The following is a 23762-nucleotide window of genomic DNA, read 5'->3' as shown; positions in this document are numbered from 1 at the left end:
CTGGCCAAGTGCTGTTGAGAATGGCCTTTGGTGACTGGCAGTCCTGGGTTTGAAGCCTGGCTGTGCCTCTGAGTTGTATGGCCCTGGGCAGTTTCTTAACTCTCTGAGCCTCAGGGCTCTCAGTTGTAAAGTGTGTAATAAAAAGAGCACCTGCTTTCTAAGGTGTGGTAAAGTTTGGGTGTGATGACCCAGAGAAGTCACTAAGGACAGCTGTTTTTGGTTAAGCTTGTGACTATATCACATCTGGAGAGGTCAGCAAGGACAGAGCCCTGTGAACTGTGCAGGGACCAGCAGAGGGAACAGCGTGGAGCTATTTGAGGTTTTCAGTAGGGAGAGACATGGCCAGTTTGTGCCGTAGAAAGGTGGGTGTGACAGGGGCAAGCGTAAGAAAGCAGCTGCAGGCATCTGGGTTGAAGGTGACAGTGGTCTGGATGGTGTCAGAATGGTGAGAGGGATGACCCTGGCTCGTGTATAGGGGCCACTGAGTGAGTCACCTTGTGGGTCTGGAAGACAGGACATGGGATGAAGCTAATGCCTCCCTTCCTGGAATGACTGCATCCTCCCTTGCCTCATCCCCCAGGAGCCCAGAAAGCCAGAGTGGCTGCATCGGAGTAGGCAAAGGAGACAGTGGTAGGAAATGAGATGGGAGAGGCAAGAGGGGCCCAGATCAGACAGGGCCTGGCAGCACTGACTGTGCCTGCTGTGTGGTGAGAAATAATTCAGATCTTGTCACTCCCCCTGGCCTAAAACCCTTTCCTGGCTCCCCATTACCCTCAACCTCAAGTCCAGATTCTGCCTTGATCTGCAGCCTCTCTGGCCTCCTCCCCCACCATTGCCATCTGGAGCTCCTTGAATTGCCTACAGTTCCCCAAATGCACCTGTGCCTCCTGCCGGTGCATTTGCATGTGGTGCTGCCTATGCAGGGTTGCTATTCCCTCCTCCTCACTCTGTCCGGCAACCCCCATGCATCCTTCAAAGCCCAACTTGGCAGCTGATTGATAACACACATGCCCAGTGTTGAGCCTCTTCTGTCCCTGGCATACAGTCTCTCCTTTTACCATATCTGTTGCCCAAGTGCAACTGGGTCTGATTGGATGTGTCCCAGCTTCTCTTGCAGGTCTTAGGTGGGCTTGGTCCTTGAAAGCACTGGCCAATCAGAACTTTCCACTCCAAAACAGTCGGGAGCTGCCTGTGGTTTTGAGTTCGGCTGTTTGCTTTCTGGTTCTCACAGATGTTTTTTTCCTTAGACCTGCTGTTCCAAGAGGTGGCAGGCTCTGGCCCAGCCCAGGGTAGCTCAAATAGTGCTTGAAGAAGAGGTAGAGCTGTGATACTGGAGAGTTTGGGTTTGGGCACCCTGGGGAAGGGTGACAGGGTAGAAGGGGAGGAGGCAGGAGAAGGCTGGCTCCTCGCCCTACTCACCAGCACAGAGGAGGTTTGCCACCTTCCCACTCTGCACCCGTGCCACTTTGGGCCCAGGAACTTGCTGCCTGCCTCTCCTCCCCCATTGCACATGAACATAATTCAGCCTGTCCTCCCTCCCTAGCCTCCTAGGCTTCTGTGCCTGGGACAGAACCTTCAGCACAGTCCTCTAACTCACATCATTATGTGAATGATGGGTGGCAGCCTTCTTAGCTAACACCACACCCAACTGATCCTTAACTCAGGGGCATAGCAGTAGATGATGGGATGGGAGATACCTTGGCAGGTTGTTCCTGAATCCAGCCAATACTCCCCACTGTGTTGTATGAATGAGACATGGGTGTGTACGAACATTAACTGAAAACTCTGGACATTCTGCATATGCTGACCTGCTGTGTGAATGCTGTATGTGTGTGTGGAGTTTGTATGTGGGGACACTGGTATACCCGGCCTTTATGCATAAGCCAACTATGTCGGAGTGTGGCTACATGCAGGTTGAGTGTATACAGTCCAGGTGTGTGTAGTCCATGTGTACGCGGGCACACAGATGCCACAGTGCTAACTGCATGCACGGGTTGTACATCCGAGCTGTGTACAGCCTTGTGCATGCTGCGGCCCTCTCCTGGCACCCCTACCTGCCTCAGCCAACTTCTCTGGCCGGTGCTTGGCTTGTAGGACAGTGGCGGGGCACGGCGATCTGTGATTGGGTCTGGCCCTCAGCTACTTACCCACTACTATGATGACGCCCGGACCATGTACCAGGTGTTCCGCCGTGGGCTTAGCATCTCAGGTGAGAAGGGTTGTGGGGGGGTGTGGAGGGGCTGTGTGGCAGGGGTGGAGTGGGTGCAAGGGTGGGTATGCAAGCATGATATCAGGGCCATGGCAGGTGAGCTATCCCCAGGTTCAGTGGAGAGAAGCTACTCCTGGCCTTCCTCCCACCAGTCAGAGAAGCAGCTGCATTATATGGCTAAAGGGCTGAACTCAGCTTTGTTCCAGCCCTTGGGGCAGCTTGACCTTAGGCCATCACTTGGCCCACACTCTGTACTCTTGGGGAGCCTTGAACTGCCAGGCCACTGGCTGGCATGGTTCTGAACCTGAACCTCTGAGATGTCTGGGTGCTCTCAGGGTAAGAGGCAAAGAGAGGCAGCCTACCACCTCCTCCCAGTGGTCCCCAGGTGTCTGTATCCTTTGGGTCTGTAATAGGGATCACCACACAAATTATGGTGGGGACTAGGCACTGCATCATTCCCCATTTCCAGACCTCCCTGATCCCTGGGATGATGCCATACTTATGTGCTTTAGGCCCTCTTGGGCTTCAGCAGATTAGACAGGTAGCTGGCAGTGCAGGAGGGCAGTTCACTTGGCCCATGGACACACTACAGTATGGGATGTCCATCCAGGTTTCTGATGGGCGGACGCAGGTGGCACACCCACTCTGACCCCTCCCTGACACAAGGCTTTCTTATCTCTCTACAGGGAATGGGCCCTGTCTTGGTTTCAGGAAGCCTAAGCAGCCTTACCAGTGGTTGTCCTACCAGGAGGTGAGTGATACAGGACAGGCCCCACCCTGGCCACCCATACAGATCTGGCACTCAGGGCAGGTAGGGAGGGATGTGAGCACCTGCTGGGTCTCGGAGGGTCATTTATTTCCCTGGCCTGTCTGCCAAACTCCCGGCAACAGCCTTGAAGGGCTTCCAGCATACCTGGGTTGGAAGTCAGGGAGGTCCCTCAGATCTATAAGAATCCCGGCTGGGCGTGGTGGCTCATGCCTGTAATCCCAGCACTTTGGGAGGCCAAGGCGGGTGGATTGCCTGAGCACAGGAGTTTGAGACCAGCCTGGGCAACGCAGTGAAACTCCGTCTCCACTAAAATACAAAAAATTAGCCAGGTGTGGTGGCATGCACCTGTAATCCCAGCTACTCGGGAGGCTGACAGGAGAATTGCTTGAACCTGGGAGGCAGAGGTTGCAGTGAGCAGAGATTGTGCCATTGCACTCCAGCCTGGGTGATAGATCAAGACTCCATCTCAAAAAAAAAAAAAAAAAAAAAAAAAGAATTCCTCCTGGGGATCTCCTTCCCCTGTTGAAGAGTCCTTGTTTTCCCATCACTTCCCCACATCTGTGTGCAGGTGGCCGACAGGGCTGAATTTCTGGGGTCCGGACTTCTCCAGCACAATTGTAAAGCATGCACCGATCAGTTTATTGGAGTTTTTGCACAAAATCGGCCAGAGGTGAGCATCTACCTTGACTGGTTTTAGAGGGATTCGTGGGGTAGGGGTTGGCTGCCATGGAATAGTCCTGCTTTCACTGTTTGTAGGGCCCAGGACAAAAGAAAAAACAGAGACCCTTGGGCTATGCCACCACTCCTCTTCCCACCCTGGCTCTGCCCCTCATCAGCACTGGCCACCCCAGCCATGCTCCATGCACACCCCACCCAGCTCTACAAACAGCTGCCCCTTGAGCCAATGGGGAGGAAAGACCTGAGGAACAGGCTCATGCGGGCCATGGAACTGTCCTTGAGGCAGTTTAGACATGAAATCCAGGAGTTACAGAATTCTCTGGGACAGGCCTGGTCCAGAAGGCTGTGGGTGAGCAGACACAACCCATTAACCTCATGGATTCCTTGCCACAGGCATAGGGCTTAGAGCAGGGACGCTGGTTACCTGGGCCTAAGGGCAGGAAAGCCCTCTAATCTCCCCTTCTTCCCCACTCCCTGCCTCGTGTGTCTCCACAGTGGATCATTGCGGAGCTGGCCTGCTACACATATTCCATGGTGGTGGTCCCACTCTATGACACCCTGGGCCCTGGGGCTATCCGCTACATCATCAATACAGGTAAGCCCACTGCCACCCCACCCTGCCACTGGCAACTGGCCCCCAGCCTCCAGCCTCCAGCTTCTCAGGTTATGCTGATTGTCTGACACTCGTAAGAGGCACTTTGCTCTCAGAAAATACTAGGGGCTTACACTGTGGCTCCTGAGTTGGCTTCCTGAGTCAAGCTGTCCCTGGTCAGACTTCACACGAAGGTTCCTTCCACAGGGCTCAGCTGCTAAGAAGGAGCCTCTGCAACAGCCTCCACACAGGGTACAACCCTCTGAAGTTCATGACAGCTTGGCACAGATGCAGGGGGGTGGTAAATATCTCAAACAGACCTGGGATGATGGGGGCAGAGCCTGGAACAAAGGGGAGCTTGGACTCTGCTTGAGGAGGTTCCCTGGCCTTCTGCCCTTGGTTCCGCCCAGGACCCACGGCAAATTCCTCTGTACACGAGGCCTGTCTTATGTATTTATTTACACATAAGCTATGGCACACAGACCATGGAAGTGCTGCCTGGCACATGCTGCCTGCACTCATGACCTGGGCCCACATGGCCTGACTCTCCTTGATGGCCCCCTGCAGCGGACATCAGCACCGTGATTGTGGACAAACCTCAGAAGGCTGTGCTTCTGCTAGAGCATGTGGAGAGGAAGGAGACTCCAGGCCTCAAGCTGATCATCCTCATGGACCCATTTGAAGAAGCCCTGAAAGAGAGAGGGCAGAAGTGTGGGGTGGTCATTAAGTCCATGCAGGCCGTGGAGGTGAGGGTCTGCTTCTGGGCTGTTTGCTGGGCTACTGCTGGCTGGTCACCAAGTCAGAACTTCTGGTTATCTGTCCCTCTCATGCCCTGGGGTGGCTGTTTTGGGCCCGCAGGGTATATCAGTGTCCAGACAGGGCAGGCTTTGCAAGGGCTGGTGGTTGGTGGTGGGGTTGGTGCCCACAGGCATCCTCTAGGAGATAGGCTCCGTGGCTGGATCAGTTAATCCAGCCTGGCACTAGGTGCTGACTGGTGGACCGTGGTGCCAGCTTACCTCAGAGGTACTCACACAGCCTCTGGAGCTTCCTCATTTCCAGCTAGCCTCAGCCTGTCTGTGTCTGAGGACTACAGACATAGGTCCAGGAGTCTGGGAGAGGTTCTTGCAAATGTGATCCAGACCCCCAGCGGCCAGCAGAATGGATGTTTCTGTGCCTGGCCTCCCCAGAGACATCAGGTTGGTGGCAGTTGGTGGTCTGCTGGGGTGACACAGGACATCCTGGCCTCCAAGGCCTCAGGCCCTGCCCAGTAGCAGCTGACCCCCCACTATGCCCTACTGGATCTAGGCCCCAGGCCCTCCTTCTCCTGCCTCCCTGTGTGCTCCCCACTCTACTGGTAATGCCTATGCATTGTACCCCTCCCTGGCACTGGCAGCTGACCTACACTGGCAGCCCCCACCTGCCCCACTAGCACTGACTGCTCATCCAGAAGCCTAGTCCACCCAGCTGCTGCATCCTGAGCATGTGCCCAGCCGTGCCAAGAGCACTTTAAGCCCAACATGCCCACACTCAGATTGCCATCATACAGGTGGCATGTGCACTTTGCTTAGCCTCTCCCTGGGGCTCAGACTCCCTGTCTGTAATGTGTGGGGTGGCCTAGAACCTCTAGTCACCCTCCCTGTCTCCCAGGAGCCTCAGGCTTAGATGTCTGTCTGAGAAGAGGCCACTGAGGTCATGTCTGCCATGACCATCTCAGTGGCCGCTTTGGAATCTTAAACTCTGGGATTGGTGCAGGAGTAAGGCCTACTGAGCTGTTTATTCTGATTTTGTGTGTGGGGTGTGTGTGTGAGTGTGTGGGTATGTGTGTGTGTGTGTGTATGTGCGTGTGTGAGAGAAAGAGACAGAGACAGAGGGACAGAAAGAGAGAGAGAGAGAACTTTTGAGCATTTAAAAACAGCATTTTCTTCTTTCAGGACTGTGGCCAAGAGAATCACCAGGCTCCTGTGGTAAGCGAATTCACCTGCAGGTCTTTATTGAGCGAGATGGCGTGCAGGGCCTGTCCTCACAGAGTCCCTCACTGTGCACAGAACAGCACCTCTGTGTTAATAAGCAACTCCTGTGTGCAAGCCAGGAAATGCCCACTTGAGTGTCCAGGACTTCTGTGGGCCGAGGGCCCAGGGAAGGACCTGGAACAGGAGTCAGGTATTTGGGAGGGAGAAAAAAGAGCTGCCAATCCTGGCCACCCTTGGTTCTTCAAGTAACTTCTTTGGGAAGTCTTATTTTCTCACTATGAATATGGCGAACTCTCCAGAAGATGCAGTAGACAGAAGCAACAGCAGAACCAGAAATGGACTCTTGTGCCAAATGGCCTTGTGGCATCTGCTGTCTTTGTCATCTTTGCTTTGTGAACTGTTCTGTGCGTCATCCCCATGTGATACTTCCTGGGGTTGAGCCACAGTGAGGACAGCTGCCCCCGGGATGGGCCATGTGGGGGTTTTCAACTTTCTAAAAGGCATATGGCCTCCAGGCCTCCCTCCAGCTCAGTCCTTCCCTCTCCCTTCACACAGGCCTGAGCAGGTCACCCCTGGCTTCCCAGGGCACTGCATGGGTAGCTCCTGGTGTTTGCCCATCTCCTACACATCACGGCTCAGTTTTAGAGAACCACTCTCCCATCCCTCAGCACCCTTTCTCTCTTCTGCCTCTGTGCCTGTGCCCAGGCTGGTTCCTCTCCCCAAAACACCCACCCACACTTCATCGGGAGAAATCTTGCTTGCGCTTCCATCTCAACTCAACTGTCACCTCCTCTGGGAAGCCATCCTCTACATGCAAGCAGACTTCGTGGGCTCCTTCTGGTGACCCCAGACTATGTGCCCAGTGCCAGGGCAAGGGCTGATGCAGAGCAGCCTTGGTGACACAGTGGGCAGCTCAGTGCCCAAGCCACACGTGCTCCCAAGCTTAACCTCAGATACTTGGGAGAACATGGGAAGGAGGGAGGGAACTGGGTCACATCCACTAGAAAGGTCAGAGCTTTGATAGAAACTGAGATGTGGCCACTGCAGCCCAATCCCACCTAGGATAATTCAGCCCAGGCTCAAGTAGGGGAGGCAGTGGGACCAGATGTGAGGTTGGTGGGACAGATTAGTGTTCACACCCCAGTTAGGTTTCCTCAGCTTCTTTTTCTTTTTCCTGAGCGCTCATCTGCCCACCTTTCTGAGCGCAGCACACAGGAGCATGCAGGCGTGCCCAACACATGCTCACACCCACACGCAGCATACATATGGGCCTGGCTGGTGGGGGAGCCCAGGCATCTTGGGCCCTGGCTGGCCACACTGGGTCTCCCTAACACACTCCTCTTCTCACCCCTGCAGCCCCCGCAGCCTGATGACCTCTCCATTGTGTGTTTCACAAGCGGCACGACAGGTAAGCAGAGGCACGCAGATCCCCAGCCATGGCTACCTGCACCCTTCCCTGGTGGCCTAGCAGGTGACTGCTGGAGTCTTTGATACCCTGTTTGAAATGGGCTGAGCCTTGTCTTGTGCCTGGCTCCAGACACTGGGTCCCTCCTGCACCTCCCAGTGCCCGGCATAAGAGTGGCCAGATGCAGATGGACAGTGTGCATTGGGAGGTCCAGTGTGAGGGCTTGGCACCTCCCAGAGCTGAGTCAGCAGAGTCATGGGCAGCTGGATCATGTGCTGAGGGAAGGTCCTTTCTCACTGGCATCATTTCTCTCTGGTAAACAGCTCTCACTCCCCTGCTTTCTGCCCCTGCCTGGCCTTTGTGTTGGGGACTGGGGAAAGAGTGTGAGGTTTGGCGTCTGAGAGCCTTGGTTTGAGTCCTACCTCCACTGCTTGCTGGGGGACTGTGAGCCAGTCATTTAACTTCTCTGCCACCAGTGTCCCCAGTTTCTCATCTGCCATGAGGGTGGCTAAAGGTGCCAAGTGGGAGATGGGACAGTGTGTGAAAGGGCAATGCAGATGCTCTGCAGGCTGGGGCTGGTGTGCCATAAGCAAGGCTGTCAGGCAAAGCACACAAGCAGAAATGATATCCTCTGTGCTTGGAGCTGACAGAGGAGCACACACATCAACAGTGGCAGGAATAATCAAGGAAGGCTTCCTGGGGGAGGCAGAAAGCACAAGAGGGCACACACAGCACAGGCACAACCCTCTGCATTTCTATAGCATGCTGTCCACCCTCTCTCTGCACCACTGGGGCCTCAGCACAGCCTGTGAGGTGAGCAGGATTGTCACCAAGCCTGCTTGCTCCAAAGGGACACCATCAGCAAGTAGAAGCACCAGGGCCTGTGCCCTGCTGTCATAATTCCCAGGCCAGAGCCTTTCCCAGTGCTGCCTTTCCATCTCATCTGATGACATGGATGTCACTTGTCTTGCCCTGAATGGGCAGGAAGTCTCCAGCCTTCTTTTTCCAAACTGAGGATTGGCCCATCTTGATGACAGCTCTCAGTGGGCAGTGAACTGGGGCTCTGCATGCCTTCTGCAGATGCAGCCTCTAAGGCATTTGACAGACCTGTGACCAGCCCTACAACCAGGATTATTCATGTCAGTGGATCATGATAAACATGCTTTATTGAATATAGATAGATTTTTACCATTAACTCACATGGGTTCAAGGATTTCCACCATATTCTACTAAACTTTATCAGAAAAATAACAACACAGCCCTTCCTCTCCAGGAGCTGACATCCAGAGCCAACCCAGAATTCAAAAATGCCCTTCAGGTTTATGTTGCTTTTTGAAGAGCACTTTCCAATGTCTTTTTGTCTTGAGTTTTACAATGTGAATTTTTGGTGACATGGTTTTGGGGAGCAGGTCACTGCTATGGCCTTACCTTTGGACCTGCCTTCAAAGTGTGCCTTCAGCCTTTTAACAGGTCACTTGGTCACAGACATTGCCCTTGGATCTGGAGAAAAACTTCATGATGCAGAAATGTGCTATTGCCTGGCTGGGGAGGGCAGACATCATGTCCAGTGCTTTTCCAGACTGTAGGAAGCTGAGCCATCCTGCTCAAGCTCTGTGTGGTGGAAGCAGAATGTATAGGGCTTGAAACATAGGCTGTGATTTACTATCCCAGACCTCCCACTCCAAAACTATGGCTGTTGCCTGGGCAGAGCTGGGGGAGTGAGCAGGGCTCTGGCCTGATATCACCCCATCTGGCTGTGCACTTGGATTTCCTTGGCTTTAGGCTAAGCCCATGCTGTGCCTCTTGTACTCATCCTCTTGTCGGGCACATCAGCCTTGTGTGTCCTCAGCGTCACAGCCCAGATACAGCTTCCCTTAAATGTAAGCTAAATGTCCTGGCTCCCAGCCTCATCAAGGGCCACATTGTTCTTTTCATGGGGAAAGATGGAAAATATGATCTGAACCTGACATTTGGCCCATGATTCTGGTGGAATCATTCCAGGAAGATTTCATTCTTAGCATGTGGTGGAAAAAATCTGTGGAGATTCCTAGAATAAGTCAGTACTTTGAAGTCCCTATTCAGGCCAAGAAGGCCTGGGAGGTGGTGAGAGCTTGTGGTCTGTCTGTACCCAGTGATGGCTGAGGGGTGGGCATGTGGTTTGCTGTTCATTTCAAAATAACAGTTAGCTGGACTGGAATCTGAACCCATTCCCACCTCTGAAAAAAAGATAATATGTGGGTGTAACACAGCCCAGTTTGGGAAATTGGGTCTCTTGAATGATAGTTAGGATGTTTTATCCTTGTGAGTTCATATACCTTGTCTTCCCAGCAAAGAAAATACAGCGCTTTTAAAAAACATAACTTTCAGTCTATGTGTTTTTAGCACTCTTTTTCTAATTCATCTATATTCACTCATTCAGCTCATTTTTGTGAGTACCCACTATGCATCAGACCTAGCATTAGGTGCTGAGGGCATAGGGATGGAGAAGACATAGGTCTGCACCCGTGAGCTCCCAGCTTGTGTCATCAGGCAGTTACAATATGATGCGGTCACTGCCTTGAGGTCTGCATCCCTGGTGCATGGGTTACCCGGCCACTGAGAGATCAGTACAGCAGGACAGAAAGGATTCCCAGAGGAAGTCAGTCTAAGCAGAGTCCTGAAAGATCAGTAGCTGCAGAAGCCAGGGAAAGGCATTCCCTGCAGGAGAAAGAGCACATGCGGAGGCCTGATGGTAGCACAGAACACGCTGCTTTGAGGGAGTTTTGAGAGGAAAAGAGAGGGCCCGAGGCAGGGCTTGAGGACACGAGCATGAGGGAGATGATGGGACAGGAATTCCCAATAGAGGTCAGGCAGGAGGGGCTGGAGAGGCTAGAGGAGAACAGGATTTGTCAGCGTCGTCTGTGGTTAAGTTGTAACTGGAGGATGTCACGATGAAATGACCTGCTGGTGCTCTTGACAAAGACTTGTCCTCCCAGCACTTTGGGATGGAGTGCTGGGGTGGGTAGATCACAAGGTCAGGAGATCGAGCCCATCCTGGCTAACATGGTGAAACCCTGTCTGTACTAAAAATACAAACAATTAGCTGAGTGTGGTGGCGCATGCCTGTAGTCCCAGCTACTTGGGAGCGGAGGCAGGAGAATCGCTTGAACCTGGGAGGCAGAGGTTGCAGTGAGCCGAAATTGTGCCACTTCACTCCAGTCTGGGCAACAGAGCGAGACTCCATCACAAAAAAAAAAAAAAAAAAAAAAAAAAAAAAAAAAGGCTGGTCCTGGGGCGTGGGGTGGAGGAGCTGGTTGCTGTGGACTGAGGAGCAAATGGGAAGTAAAGATATTGATTCAGTACAAGCATGTGTGCACTTCTTTCATGAAGCTTGGCCATGCCATCAAAAGGCATGCTCCATCATGTTCATAGCAACACTGTTTGTAATAGTCAAAATCTTGAAATAATTCAAATGCTTATTTGCTTACAGTAGAACATTATGCCACAATGTTGAGCAAAAGAAACCAGGCACAAAAGATTGTATGATTTCTTTCATAAAAAATTATAAAACATGATTAATTAACCTGTGGTTTTACAAATCAGGGTAGAGGGTGTCTTCTGGGATAATGGCACCCTGGAAGGGTGATAAGGGAGCCTCTGGGATGCTGGTGATGTTCTATGTCTTGATCTGGGTGCTGGTTGTACAGCCAAGTTCACTTTGGAAAACTCCATTGAGCTTTACACTTATTTGGGCACTTTTCCATGTGTGTGTTATACTTGAGGAGAAAGTTGTGGTTTTTTTTGTTTGGTTTTTTTTTTTTTAATAGTTGACTATGAAGGTATGGCAGGGAGCAAAATTGGCAGCTGGTGGAGCCAAGGGCTTTGGGGGAGGTTTGTTGCTCTTCTGGAGATCCTGAAAGTGTTTCTTATAGCTGAGAAGGGGCCACTGGAGACAGAAGAAAGGAAGAGGATGCTCAAGCGCCAAAGCCCCCGAAGCTTTGGTGTGGGTGGGGGAGAAAGGAGGCCTCCAAGTACCAGGGAGGAGATGGCCCTGCTAGGAAGGAAGGGGTAAGAGAAGAGTCTGGGAGGCCAGGAAGATGCGGGGAGTCCTCTGACGGCTTCTGCCTCCTTTGTGGAGTGGGAGTCAGAGTCCTGGCTGAGGATGAGAGGAGTCTAAAGGGGGCATGTGTTGACAGTTTCTGGGAAGAGAGCCCCTCTGGGACAGAGACTGTGAGCCTCGGGGGCCGCGCTGTGGAGGGAGCAGGAAGGTTGGCAACTGGATTGGCTTGGTGGGGTTTTCAGAATGGGATCCTTGGGGAGGCCCAAGAGCTGAAGCACTTGACAGGAGAGTGACTGAAGGGAGGGACACAGGAGTCAGCATGGGAGGGAGGCAGGGATGAGAAAGAAGATAGGAGGGGAAGGGCCACAGGTCTGGAGTCATATGAAAGTGTCTCAAAACATGAGAGATCAATTCTAAGCACTGGCTGTGGGGCTGGGAGGCTGAGGGGGTGGAGACCATTCAAATTGGGGCGTCCCTTCTGTTCTAACTGAGGATGCCCATGAAAGCCCAGGCATATACAGTCATTTAGCTGAGCATGTAAGTGCCCATCATCCCCAGAACTGTGGCTACTCAGAGGTGGGCTTTCTGGGGAAAATGTTCACCATGACCTATTCGTTTTGTGCTATTTGGTTCAGGACCTGAATGAATGTAGACGTAAAATTAAATCTCAGCACTCCTGCTGTACAGCTTTAGAATTACTTAATCTCTCTTAAGCCTGTTTTCTTGGGTATTAGATGAATACATTTAACTTACTGCACAGGGTTATTTCAAGAAATAACTGAGTCACCATGTATGAAGTGCCCAGCACAGTGCCAACATTAGTGGGTGTTGAGTACTTGGCTACTATTATAGTTATTATTTCTATTCTTACTAGCCCTCAAGTCTGATTTTTAAAAAATTGGTGGATATGGGATTGATAAAAGTAAGACTCAGACCTAAAGATTTGAGAGCCTTTAGCAGGAAGACGAACACTCTAGCTGCATTATGAAACTTCCAGAGAATGTCAGTCACCAGTAACTATTATAACCCACCTTTGACTATTTAAAAGCAGAAACAAGCAGCCAGAATCCCCCAGCTGGGTGGCCCAGAACTGTCCCCAAACCCACTTCCACCCCTGCAGGAGAAACCTTGAGCTCAAGTCCATCCGCAGCTGCTGTCACCTGGAGCCAACATCCAACCAGGGCAGATCGTCACCCAGCAAAATGCCTTTCTACATAATAGCCATGGGAGGCCTGCCCAGGAACACTGACCAAAGCCAAAATGTCATTGGCAGAATCTAACACTTGGAGAGTTTTTCTTCAGTGGCTAGAGAGAAAATTAAATACAAGAATGGTCAGCTTATGAGTGGATGATGGGAAATAGACAGTGGGTCTCATACCGCTGAGACATTGGCGGCCTGGGTAGCCAGCATCTCTTACTGACATTGCACCAGAAAAGGAGAAAACCAAGGAAAATTCTGCAATTTGATTCTGCAACCTTTCAGTCTTCCCCCACAATTTGTTGCCAACATTCACTTCTTCTTCATCCTTTGGGACCACATGTAGAGACAACTTAAAGAAATAATTTGGGCATGTCTGGGAATGTTTTAAAATTCCATATGCCATTAGACATGTATAAAATGGCATTCATATCCACAAGAAAACTAAAGGACATGAACTTTTCTCATCATGTTGGAGAAGAAAAGGGCTTATCTAACCAAGTGGAATTGAATAACTACTGCTGTTGTACGTGTTTGGGCTTGAACTGAATGGCGGCTTTAGAATTTTTTTTTATCAATGAAGACAGTTTTCCCTTGAGATTCTTACACCATTCACCCTGAGTTCTCTCAAGCATGAACAAGTCAGCCAACTTTGCAAATCCAAAGCTCTGTAACACAGGACTCTATTTCATGACACTTCTGATTTCATACCTAGTGTTTGGGAGATATTCCTTAGAAACTTCCAGATCCTAAGAGTCAGTGGGAAGAAATTGCTAGGTGACACTTGGAATACTCTGTGGGCCCAGGTACTCTGTGGGCCCAGGTACTCTGTGGGATTTGTATATGAGACAACTTGGATATTTCTTAATCTGAGCCTGGGTTTGAGGAAAGATGTTAGGAAGAAAGAAGGATAGGCAGAGATAAAATTAGACCCAACGGCACTTTTTCTTTTCAAAAGGAAGATATTTTGACAGATATTTATCAGAGAAATGTAACTTTTTAAATCATGTCATAATCTTCTGTGTCCCCAGAATCACCTCTGTGATTTGCAATATGGGTGGAAGTGCCAGAGTGCAGGTTAAAATCCCATCCACCATACGTTTCAGTCAAACAGATGTGTCTTGTCTCTTGAATTCAAAGATTGGGCCTTGCCTGATGCTCTTATCTCTGACAAATGGGTCGCCAGTAAGTTGAACAAGTAGGCCTCCTGGGATATAATTATGAGAGCAACTTTATTTTTATCTCCATTCGTGCCTTTAAATTTGTGCTGCGGGGGTAGTTCTTTTTCTGCTCCTGGGCAAAAACTCAGGCATCTTGTGCCTTTTCTGGTCACTCTCAGTTAATAAAAAGTCCTATGGACATTGCAAGTCACAATCACAGTCTTAATTCAGAATTACAAGTGTCAGTCCAAAATAGGAATCAGTACACTTCACTGAGACTCCTTCCTTTCCCGAGCGAGGGCTGGCTGCAGGCTTGGTAAGGAGGGCACGGTCCTCCTCTCCTCTGTTCCTCTCTGATGTTTTTCCTTCTCCCCAAGCTTGCTAACAGAGGTTTCTGCCCTCTCCTACCAGGTTTGAAGTGGGGTAGGAGAAGAAATAAGTGGACTATGAAAGTTGAAAGATGGTTTTGGGCAAACGTCTAAAACTCCCTCTGCTTGATGGCTGCCTTCATGAGCACTCTTGATTTAGGTGGTGCCCTTCCTTGGGTTGCCTGCTGCCTGCTCCACTTCAGCTTCTGTCTCTGGTGTACTCTTGATTGTCTCCCCTCATGGGCGATTGTCATTTTGCCCTGGCAAACTGGTCTCATGGATAAGATATCTTGCACCCCACCATTCCCACCACTGCTCTCTAAGACTGATGTTCCTTCTGTAGACTCCATATCCAGATTCCCTGGGATTAATTTGGTTTCTTTTCGTTTTACAACCACAGTCTTCTTCATCTTTCTCATTGGGCCTCCCAGCTGCAGGGAGCACAATCAGGCACTTCAAGTGATCCCATTAGGGGCTGAGTTAGCTTGGGTGTTAGGTTGAGATTGGGAGAGAGGACCCTTCATTCCTCCCCTTTTGATGGGCTATGACTCAGTGTAGCTGTCTCCAAAGATGAAAAAAAATTCTCTCTCTCTCTCTCTCTCTCTCTCTCTCTTTCTCTCCCCACCCCCTCATTGAGGCAAATTTCACATAGCATAAAATCAACTCCATTTTAAAGTGAGCAATTCAGGGGCATTGAGTACAACACTCTCTTAGTCTCTCTCAGCCCTTTTATTGCCTCATTCATGGTGAGGGTTGCAAAGTTAACATGTTGGCTTATTTGATGTTTCCTGGGTAAATTCTGCATGTAGTCTGGCCCCTCACTTTTGCGTTTTGCAGCTATTGTATCTGCTGCCTCAGTGGAAACGTCTGATTTAACATCTCTGGCTGCCTCAGTGGAAACTAATTTAACATCTTTCATACTTAGATTATATCTTTAGATCTTATAGAAGCCTGTGAGGTGGGCATTACTCTCCCCATCTTACAGGTAAGGAAACAGAGAGGAACAATGGCTTGCCAGTGTTATGCTGGCAGTGAGTGGCAAGGCTAGGATTTGAGCCCTGTCAGATCTGTCCGGCAGGAACTTTGGGATTATATCTACCCTGACAGGAAATGGTGGCCAAGTTGTCCTCCCTTCCCAGCCTGCTGTGCCTGGGATCCCTAGCCATCTCTACCCTCTGAGTCATCCTAGCAGCCCCTGACTTCTTCAAGGGCCCAGAGAACTAGGCCTCACGAGCAGTAGTGAAAGGTCATATCAAAACAAAGCAAGAATATTTGTGTCCCATTTCTGCCAAGGAGCAGGCAGGAAGGGCTGCCCAGCCCTCTTGGATCTCCAGCCTGGCCTGAGCCTGGGGACTTTCCAGGTGCCAAATGCAGCAGAGAAGTCCTTTGCCATCAGAGTTGGCTGCTGGACTTAGGAGACCAGGCCCACTCAGGCCCAGGGAGTAGTACAGAGCCCTTGCTATACGTAAGGGGACTCGGGGCTGACAGCCTCTGCTCCTGAAGGAAGACGGGAGAGGATAAGGCACAGACCACAAGCAGTTGACCCTTCAGGCCTTGAGGCACCCCTCCTGTGCAGCCATATCACCTGCCTCCTGGTCCCATGCTGCTGGGAGCCTAATGGTAGGCTATGTCTATAGGATAGCGGTCCCTGAAGCAGCATCTATCTGCCTGTAAATCTAAAGGTGGCTAAAGACAAAGGCCAGAGGCTTGGGTGGACAGCCTGGGTGTCTGGGACTGCCAACTTGGGCACTGCTCTCAAGAAGTGGCCCTTGAGTTTCCAACTAATTTGACTTCTTGCTTTCTTTTTATAGGGAACCCAAAAGGTGCGATGCTCACCCATGGGAACGTGGTGGCTGATTTCTCAGGCTTTCTGAAAGTGACAGAGGTGAATAAAGTAGAATTACTGTTGCAGGTGTCTCTTGAGGACAACCTCAAGCCTCAGAGGATTTTTTTTATTTGTTTGTTTTCTTTTTCTTTTTTTTTTTCCTGATATAATCTGGGCTGCCATTCACAGGCAGGAGTTTCTGTTCTCATTAGAGCAACCCCACTTTTACCATCACTTTTCACTCCAAATACTGAAATGATCCATACGTGACAAATATTCAGTTGATTTCTGGGAGTACTAAGATCCCAGAAAGAAAAGCATGCAAACCTATTTTTCCTTTCTAACTTCAAATAACTTCAAAATTTGATATACCTATGGTTTTGTGTGTACCTTTATTTAGAAAGTAATCCTTAATAACTTGTTTTTCAAAGGTCAGGGTTTAATTCAGTCATTTTGTGTTTAAGGACTACTAGAGTCTGAGAAACAACGGCAACTGCTAATTTATAAGGCTGTACTTAAAGGTAAATCTAAAATCAAAAAAGCTTTGATGTCTTGGCCTGACCAAAGCATGTTAGCATTTTATAATTGGCTAACAAAGGAGGACTTTTCCCACAAGTGGTGAGTATGTCCTGCAGTTTCCTTCAGCATAAAGGAGTGTATCTTTTCAAAAAAGTTTGGCTTTTTCTTCACTGTGGAGAAAGTCACTCTCCACATTCATGGTAGATGACATTATGGAGTGTGTGCCCCAAACACTTAGTAGAAAACTGTGAGAGACAGTTTATTTTAGCAGAAAACTGTGAGAGACAGTTGGTGGCTGAGCCCAGGTCAGGAGCCAAGGTTTGCCCAAGCTGGCCCAAGAGCCAGCACAGGAGAGTGAAGGCCTCTGCAAAGGGGTGGAGAGCAGGGAAGTCCAGCAGAGGAGAGCACCTGGAGGCACAGCCCACCCGGATCCCAAGCCTTGTGCAGGGCTCCCCTGGCTGGAGTAGCCCCTGTCCCTAGGGTCAGTCCCATCTGTGAGATGTGTCCTGGGCCCTCCCTTTGCTGGCGGGGCACAGCAGGGCTCCCTGTCAGCGTTCCTCTTTAAGGCCCTGGTTCCAGGGATGGCTTGTGAGGCCAGGCTCAGCCAGTGTTTGGGATTTGGCCTTGTCTCCTCCTCTGGCTGGGGCTTGTACCCCAGCCACAGTTGCATAGACTTAGGAGTCTCTGGGCCCCTTTCTCTGCAAGGACTAGAAAGTGCTGACTAGCCAAGACCTTCTGAATCCCTGCCCAGGTAGCCCAGGGATCCTGGAGAAATGGGGTGTGGGGCAGGTCCTGCAGGTGTGGGGAGGAAGGGGAGAGAGCCGGGCTAGAGCCGACTGACTGCAAGTGAGGGGCAGGCCCTCAGAGAGGAGACTTCCCTGCGGAGCCCACTCTGCTGGTTTCTGTGTGCTTCATTTGGCTCTTTGCTTCTGCAGATAACCTAGACCCACTGACGCTGCGACCTAACACTCCGCTTCCTATGCTGCCCTGTCTCTCTGTCTCTTCTTTCTGCACCTTCCCCCTCCCTCTCTCTCTCCCTCTCTCTCTCATTTCTTCTCTCTTTCATCTCACCTCTCTCTCTGTCCTCACCACTCCCATTCCCCTCCCCCTCTTCCTGTTTGCCCTCCAGGACCATTTTCTCTTTATTGTTTTATGATTCTCTTGTCGTCTTCCTGTCAGTGTTTCTTTCCTTTCTGTCTCCCATGCCCGTCGCCTGCAGAAAGTGATCTTTCCGAGACAGGACGATGTGCTCATCTCCTTCCTGCCTCTGGCTCACATGTTTGAGAGAGTAATCCAGGTAAGACGCCCACCTGACTGACCGGGCCTTGCCTGGGCTCCTTCTTTTTTCTTACAGAGTCAGTGGGCTCCCACTTGTGCGGATGTGCACATTTCCTATTTGCCTTTAGCACACATGTTTGAGCGAATGGTGCAGGTAAGGCCCTGGCATCAGGGAGGCACACTCTGTGCCTAGAACCCATAACCCTAGCGGGTGTCACTTGTCACTGGTGGCATGAAGTAGGACCAAACTGCCCTGTCCTCAGAAGGTACCATAGGGGTCAGAGGGCTCAGAGGACTTTAGTCACCCCACTTGTCCCTCCTGGGAGCATTGTTCCAGGGAAGCCCCCAGGCCTGCCCTGTCTTACCCATGGACACACTCAGCTGAGAGAGACCCCAGCTGATAGCATCTTCTCAGAGAGCATTGCAGCTTTGCAGAAGTGCTTTACCATTCAAGCTCTGTGCAGTACAGCTCCGTTTATGACCAAAACACTTATGTTCCATAACTTTTACAATTCACAAACTCCTAAAAGAGAAAACAAAAGAGTAAAGTTGGGGAATGAAACTGGCATGGCTCTTCAGGCTGCAGATGGGGACTGGCCTGAGGCTGGCCCTGAGACAGGCCTTGTGGAAGTACAGAGGGAGTGGGAGGAGGAATCCATATGTGATTATGGAGACAAGGAATTCTCCATATGTGTGTCACTCGAGGGACCAGCATATGAAAAAACTGTGTCTTCTAGGCCTTTTCCATTTTGCCTTGGGGGAGGTCTTATGTAATAGTGCAGGTAAGGCCATGGCATCTGGAGAGCATGCTTTCCAGCTTTCCAGACCTGGATTCAATGCCAGCAATTACTGTAAATTAGTTTTGTGACCCTGGGCAAGTCATGTAACCTCTCTGAGCTTTGTGTTCCTCACCTGTAGAAATGCCGCTTCCCTTATAGGGTTGCTATGAGCATTAAAGAAAGGAGCATATATAAGGCCCCTGGTGTACTCCTAGTCCCATTAGGATCCAGCCAGGGGCTCCCCCTTGGCCTCGCACTAAACAGCACCCACAGCCAACTTCAGCAGCATCTCCAGTACTCATGGGGCCTACACACCTTCACCTTCCCAGAATTCCCTGGGGAAATCCAACAACTTTAAGACCTGGAGCAGACCCATTAGTAGGCTGCAGTACATCTCAAAGGCCTGAGTCCCCAGGGAGGCCCATGTCCAGGGTTTGGGAGTAGGTGAGGGGGGCACATGCCAGTGAGAATGGCTGCTTTGGCATCTCCCAGAGGCTCAGGATTCCACTCTATCTTCTGCTTCATCTCCCTGTGCCTGAGTGGGACTTGGTTGGAAGGTGAGGGGGTGGGGGTCACCTCAGATGGCATTCATCAGTGTCTCATGGCAGCAGCCAGAGCTGGGTCAGGGGGTCATGGGTGCCCTCCATGTAGGGCAGCACTTTGGACAGCTTTGGACTATCACCAGTAGTGACCACCCTAAGGGACTCCTCCCTTCCTGTCCTGTCTTTCCAGTCTGTCGTCTATTGCCACGGAGGGCGTGTTGGCTTCTTCCAGGGAGACATCCGCCTTCTCTCAGATGACATGAAGGCTCTATGCCCCACCATCTTCCCTGTGGTCCCACGACTGCTGAACCGGATGTACGACAAGGTAAGTTCTGCAGGGAGTCTTCAGCCAGGCTGAGGGGCTGCATATTTGCTTGTTTGGACAGGGTCTGGAGCCCCAGGCAGGCTTTAAGTGCCTCCACTGCCAAGTCCTGGAACTTGCCTCCTCTCTTGTAGTTCCTGACTCTTTCTCATTCTTCCTTCTCCTGTTTTCTTCCTATTCTCCAAATACCCCTGCGGGAGAGATTTTTTTTCAGGAACTTCCATCTTCACAGCATGCCTGGACCCTGGCAGTGTTAACCTTCAGCTCAATGTCACACATTCAGTGACCTCCTGCAGGGGCAAAATGGAACATGGCTTCTCTGCTGGCCAGTCTGGGCCTTATTCCTGGGGGATATATCTAGAAGTGAGACATTCAGGCTCTGACAGCTGCTTCCAACTTATGTTCCTCAGATCTTCAGCCAGGCAAACACACCATTAAAGCGCTGGCTCCTGGAGTTTGCAGCAAAGCGTAAGCAAGCCGAGGTCCGGAGTGGAATCATCAGGAATGATAGTATCTGGGATGAACTCTTCTTTAATAAGATTCAGGTAAGAAAATGAACAAGTGATTATAGAGTGACACCTAAGTATCCAACGGGTGACCTTGCAGGAGAACTGGAGAAGTTCATCCCAGTGCCCTGTAATCATGTGAAATAGTAACTCATTTGCTCACGAAATCAAAGCTTAAGCTATGATTGAAATTTTAAACTTAGACATTTTTTATTTTTGGAGATACGTCACATTTGAGATGAACAAGAAGAAAACCTACTATGGATAGTAGGTCCCTTGATCTCCACAGGCAACAGTGTGGCTTTGCCCTTGGGTAGTCAGGTCAGTGCTCCACTGAGAAGCTCCTGGGCCCTGAAGTTCTCTTGCCCCTCCCTGTAATCCTGGCCATGGTGGCTTTCCAGCAGCATGGTTCTAGCCAAATGGTTCAAAATCTTTTTCTTTTCTGTGTTCTGTCCCTTTAATATCTCCCACACCAGGCCAATCTTGAATTACTCATTTCTGTACCTCCTCAAAAGTTTTTAAACTCTGCATTATCCAAGGAACCTGTAGTCAATTAGTAGCATTATTCATTTTTTTCTTGCTACTCTATTTTTAGTTATGAAAATTAATATTTAAAATATCTTGGCTCAACTTACATAAACAAAGTGTTTCAAGTATTCTTCGTCCTCAGCAGTACATAGTAAATAAAGCATGGTATTGATTTATACATGAAAAAAGGCAATGCCATTAAAATGGAAATTGGAAGAAATTGTCCTAAGTAATTGTTTTGGATTCTTGTCAATGATGGGAGAGTGAGGGAACAGCTGTGTGTTTTAAGGAAGGGAGAAGAACCAATATTATAGAATGCCACCCAGACTGATGGTACTTATCTCAAAAGGCATAAAAGAATTGGTCATATGGTGGATTGAGCTGCAGAGCTGATTGTGTTTATCATTAGGAAGGGGAAGGAATTTCCTCAGCTCGTGTGTTGTACAACCTCAGGCCTTCTTTCTGATCCCAGCCCTAGCATCCAGGTAGGACCCAGTTGTTGGATGTTGACCTTGGATGAAACCCAGATGGACTGGACACCATCTCAGACATCACAAAATTCGGCAGCTCTTCTTTCTTCCCACAGGCCAGTCTTGGTGGGTGTGTGCGGATGATTGTTACTGGAGCAGCCCCAGCATCACCAACAGTTCTGGGATTTCTCCGGGCAGCTCTAGGGTGCCAGGTATTGTCATTGTGTGTCCTCCCTTGGGAACAGCAGGAAGTTCGTTAGGGCAGGAAAACTACTATACCCTCTACTGCTCAGAGAAAGAACCGGGGGACAAGATTTTTGTGAGACAAAAGCTCCCTCCTCTGAGGAGGAAAAAACTCAGAGCCAGTGAAAGCCAGGATGGCATTGCCACATTCTGGAAAGCCCAGGTTTATCCACTCTGGGAAATTCTTTTATCTGGACCTTTGGAAGTTTTTCACAAAGGGCAAAGGGATCAGACAAACCATAGACAGATCATCAATGTGCGGTAGAATCTGTACCACACCTGTACTGCATCTCTACCTTCTTCAGCCTGCAAAATATCTTGCAACCCAGAAAAGGAGAACAAGGGAGAAAGCCCATTTATGTGTTATTTGATCTATTATGTTTTGTCATCTCTAAAAGTGTATTTCTTCATTTTCCATTCAGCTCATTTTTATTAAGTTTCTGCATATGAAGGGTATCATAACGTGGTTGTGGCTGACAGATTTGAAGTAAAGTAGACCCATCTTTTTCATAATTGTGCGTGCTTAAATTTTTCTGCTTTAGAAGCCTTGATCTTTATTCACCGTACTCCTATTCCACATCAGCATGGCCTAACCACTTCTAAAGGCAGACACTCCCGCATGGTGTATTCATGCAAACAGGTGGGGCTCTGGAGGGGAATAGCTTATGGAGCCAAAATAAAACACAGAGTAGATTTTAAAATGTTTATCTTTAATTCATTATTATCCAGATGAAAAGTAGATTCAGTGGTTGAAAATAGGTCAGAAATCTTTACCCTAAACTATATAACCTTATCTACTAAGTGTCTGTGATAAAAATAGCACTTCTCACGCCTATAATCCCAGCACTTTGGGAGGCCGAGGTGGGTGGATCACGAGGTCAGGAGATCAAGACCATCCTGGCTAACACGATGAAACCCTGTCTCTACTAATAATACAAAAAATTAGCCAGGCGTGGTGGCACATGTCTGTAGTCCCAGCTACTCGGGAGGCTGAGGCGGGAGAATGGCGTGAACCCAGGAGGTGGAGCTTGCAGTGAGCGGAGATCACGCCATTGCACTCCAGCCTGGGCGACAGAGCGAGACTCCGTCTCAAAAAAAAAAAAAAAAAAAAAAAAATAGCACTTCTTCCAGGCAAATGTGGCCATGCTTGTTGTCTGTGTTCAGTTTCACCTGGAGTCATCTACCTCCAGAGCACCTCCCTCCCTCCATCGCCCTGATCATGAAGCAGTCAGACATGCTCAGTGGGAGGTTAGCTGTCTGGAAGGGGTGGCCAGTTAGCTCTTGGAGGGTGTGTGCCCATAGTGTGGCTTCTGTGTTTTGTTTGAAGGTTTATGAAGGTTATGGCCAAACTGAGTGCACAGCTGGATGTACCTTCACCACGCCTGGCGACTGGACCTCAGGTAGGATGGGCTAGAGATATGGGACTGGCTCGCGAGGCACTGTGGAGTAAAAGCAGCCAGCTCTAAAACTCCCTCATGGAAAGTAAATTTGCATGGGTACTTAGGAATAAAGCAAAAGAGATAGAAAAAAACATTAATGGTGGTTATGTCTCGGTTGTGGCATTGTGAATCTGTAAACACTGTTGAGGTTTTTCCCTTTTTTATTCATCCTTAGCATACTGGAAGAATCTGGTCTAAATTTGGTGAGTAATCCATGGGCTACCCACTACAGCCCTGTTTTCCCTTGGCCCTGAAGGATGAATCTCCTCAGAATGAGGGTGTGGATGAGAGCTGTTCCTTTTTGAGGTTGCCGCTGCCTTTGAGACATTGATATCACAGGAGAACGTAGTTCTCAAAGGGCCTCTAAAATGGCCCTTTAAGAAACAGTACCCTGGCCACTATGAACCTGCCTCTCCTTTACACGTCAGCTCCAATTCATAGCCTGCTTCCTTCATTCTAAAATACTATAAGCAAGGCCATGTAGTATCTAGAATCTATAAAAATCCAATATACTGATATTATAAACATTTTTCCATCTGGAGTTGTATCTTGTGATCTATTCTTTTGTGCATAACTTCTATTTAGCTATAAAAGAAATAGGAAAATACTAAAACCTATGACAAAAAAAAAAAACACAATAATCTCCAAAGGTGGTTCCTGTGGGAGATCTGCCAGCAGCAAATTGATTAAATAACTTATTTACAAAATAGGTTTTATTCAACTATAATTTTAAAAGACAGGACTAAGGAAAAAATGCTTCTATACTTAGCTTGGCCAAATATGATTTCAGTTTAAAATCCACCTATCCTGTTTCTGCTGACTATCTCAAGGTACTCTGAAAATAATATTGCATTAAACAGCATATTTCTTTCACATGCACATCATCCTAAAATTTTCCAGTTTGTAGTTGAGCAAACTTAAGT

The 23762-nt window shown here is 49.5% G+C and overlaps 1 protein-coding gene across 10 annotated transcripts in view; it reads left to right on the top strand.

Annotated features, from left to right (window-relative positions):
• Nucleotides 1-23762, top strand: part of ACSL6 (acyl-CoA synthetase long chain family member 6) — a 61906-nt gene that overhangs the window by 18961 nt on the left and 19183 nt on the right. For 5 of the 10 annotated variants that reach the window (XM_055112622.2, XM_055112620.2, XM_055112624.1 and 2 more), the window contains exons 3-15: nt 2095-2209; nt 2896-2960; nt 3547-3648; nt 4152-4251; nt 4816-4994; nt 6180-6212; nt 7575-7626; nt 16200-16273; nt 17952-18029; nt 19522-19656; nt 20064-20198; nt 21274-21369; nt 22728-22800. In XM_055112622.2, coding sequence (XP_054968597.1) covers nt 2095-2209; nt 2896-2960; nt 3547-3648; nt 4152-4251; nt 4816-4994; nt 6180-6212; nt 7575-7626; nt 16200-16273; nt 17952-18029; nt 19522-19656; nt 20064-20198; nt 21274-21369; nt 22728-22800 — 1237 coding nt within the window. Of the gene's footprint in view, nt 1-2094; nt 2210-2895; nt 2961-3546; nt 3649-4151; nt 4252-4815; nt 4995-6179; nt 6213-7574; nt 7627-16199; nt 16274-17951; nt 18030-18086; nt 18165-19521; nt 19657-20063; nt 20199-21273; nt 21370-22727; nt 22801-23762 lie in introns of all 10 variants that reach the window. The other 5 variants (XM_055112623.1, XM_055112621.2, XM_055112625.1 and 2 more) reach the window with 2 other exon arrangements.

The sequence above is a fragment of the Pan paniscus genome, chromosome 4 (genome assembly GCF_029289425.2).
Source record: "Pan paniscus chromosome 4, NHGRI_mPanPan1-v2.0_pri, whole genome shotgun sequence".
NCBI classification, from domain to species: Eukaryota; Metazoa; Chordata; class Mammalia; order Primates; family Hominidae; genus Pan; species Pan paniscus.
The sequence above is the reverse complement of the archived record's forward strand: the minus strand, read 5'-3'. Positions and strand labels throughout refer to the sequence as shown.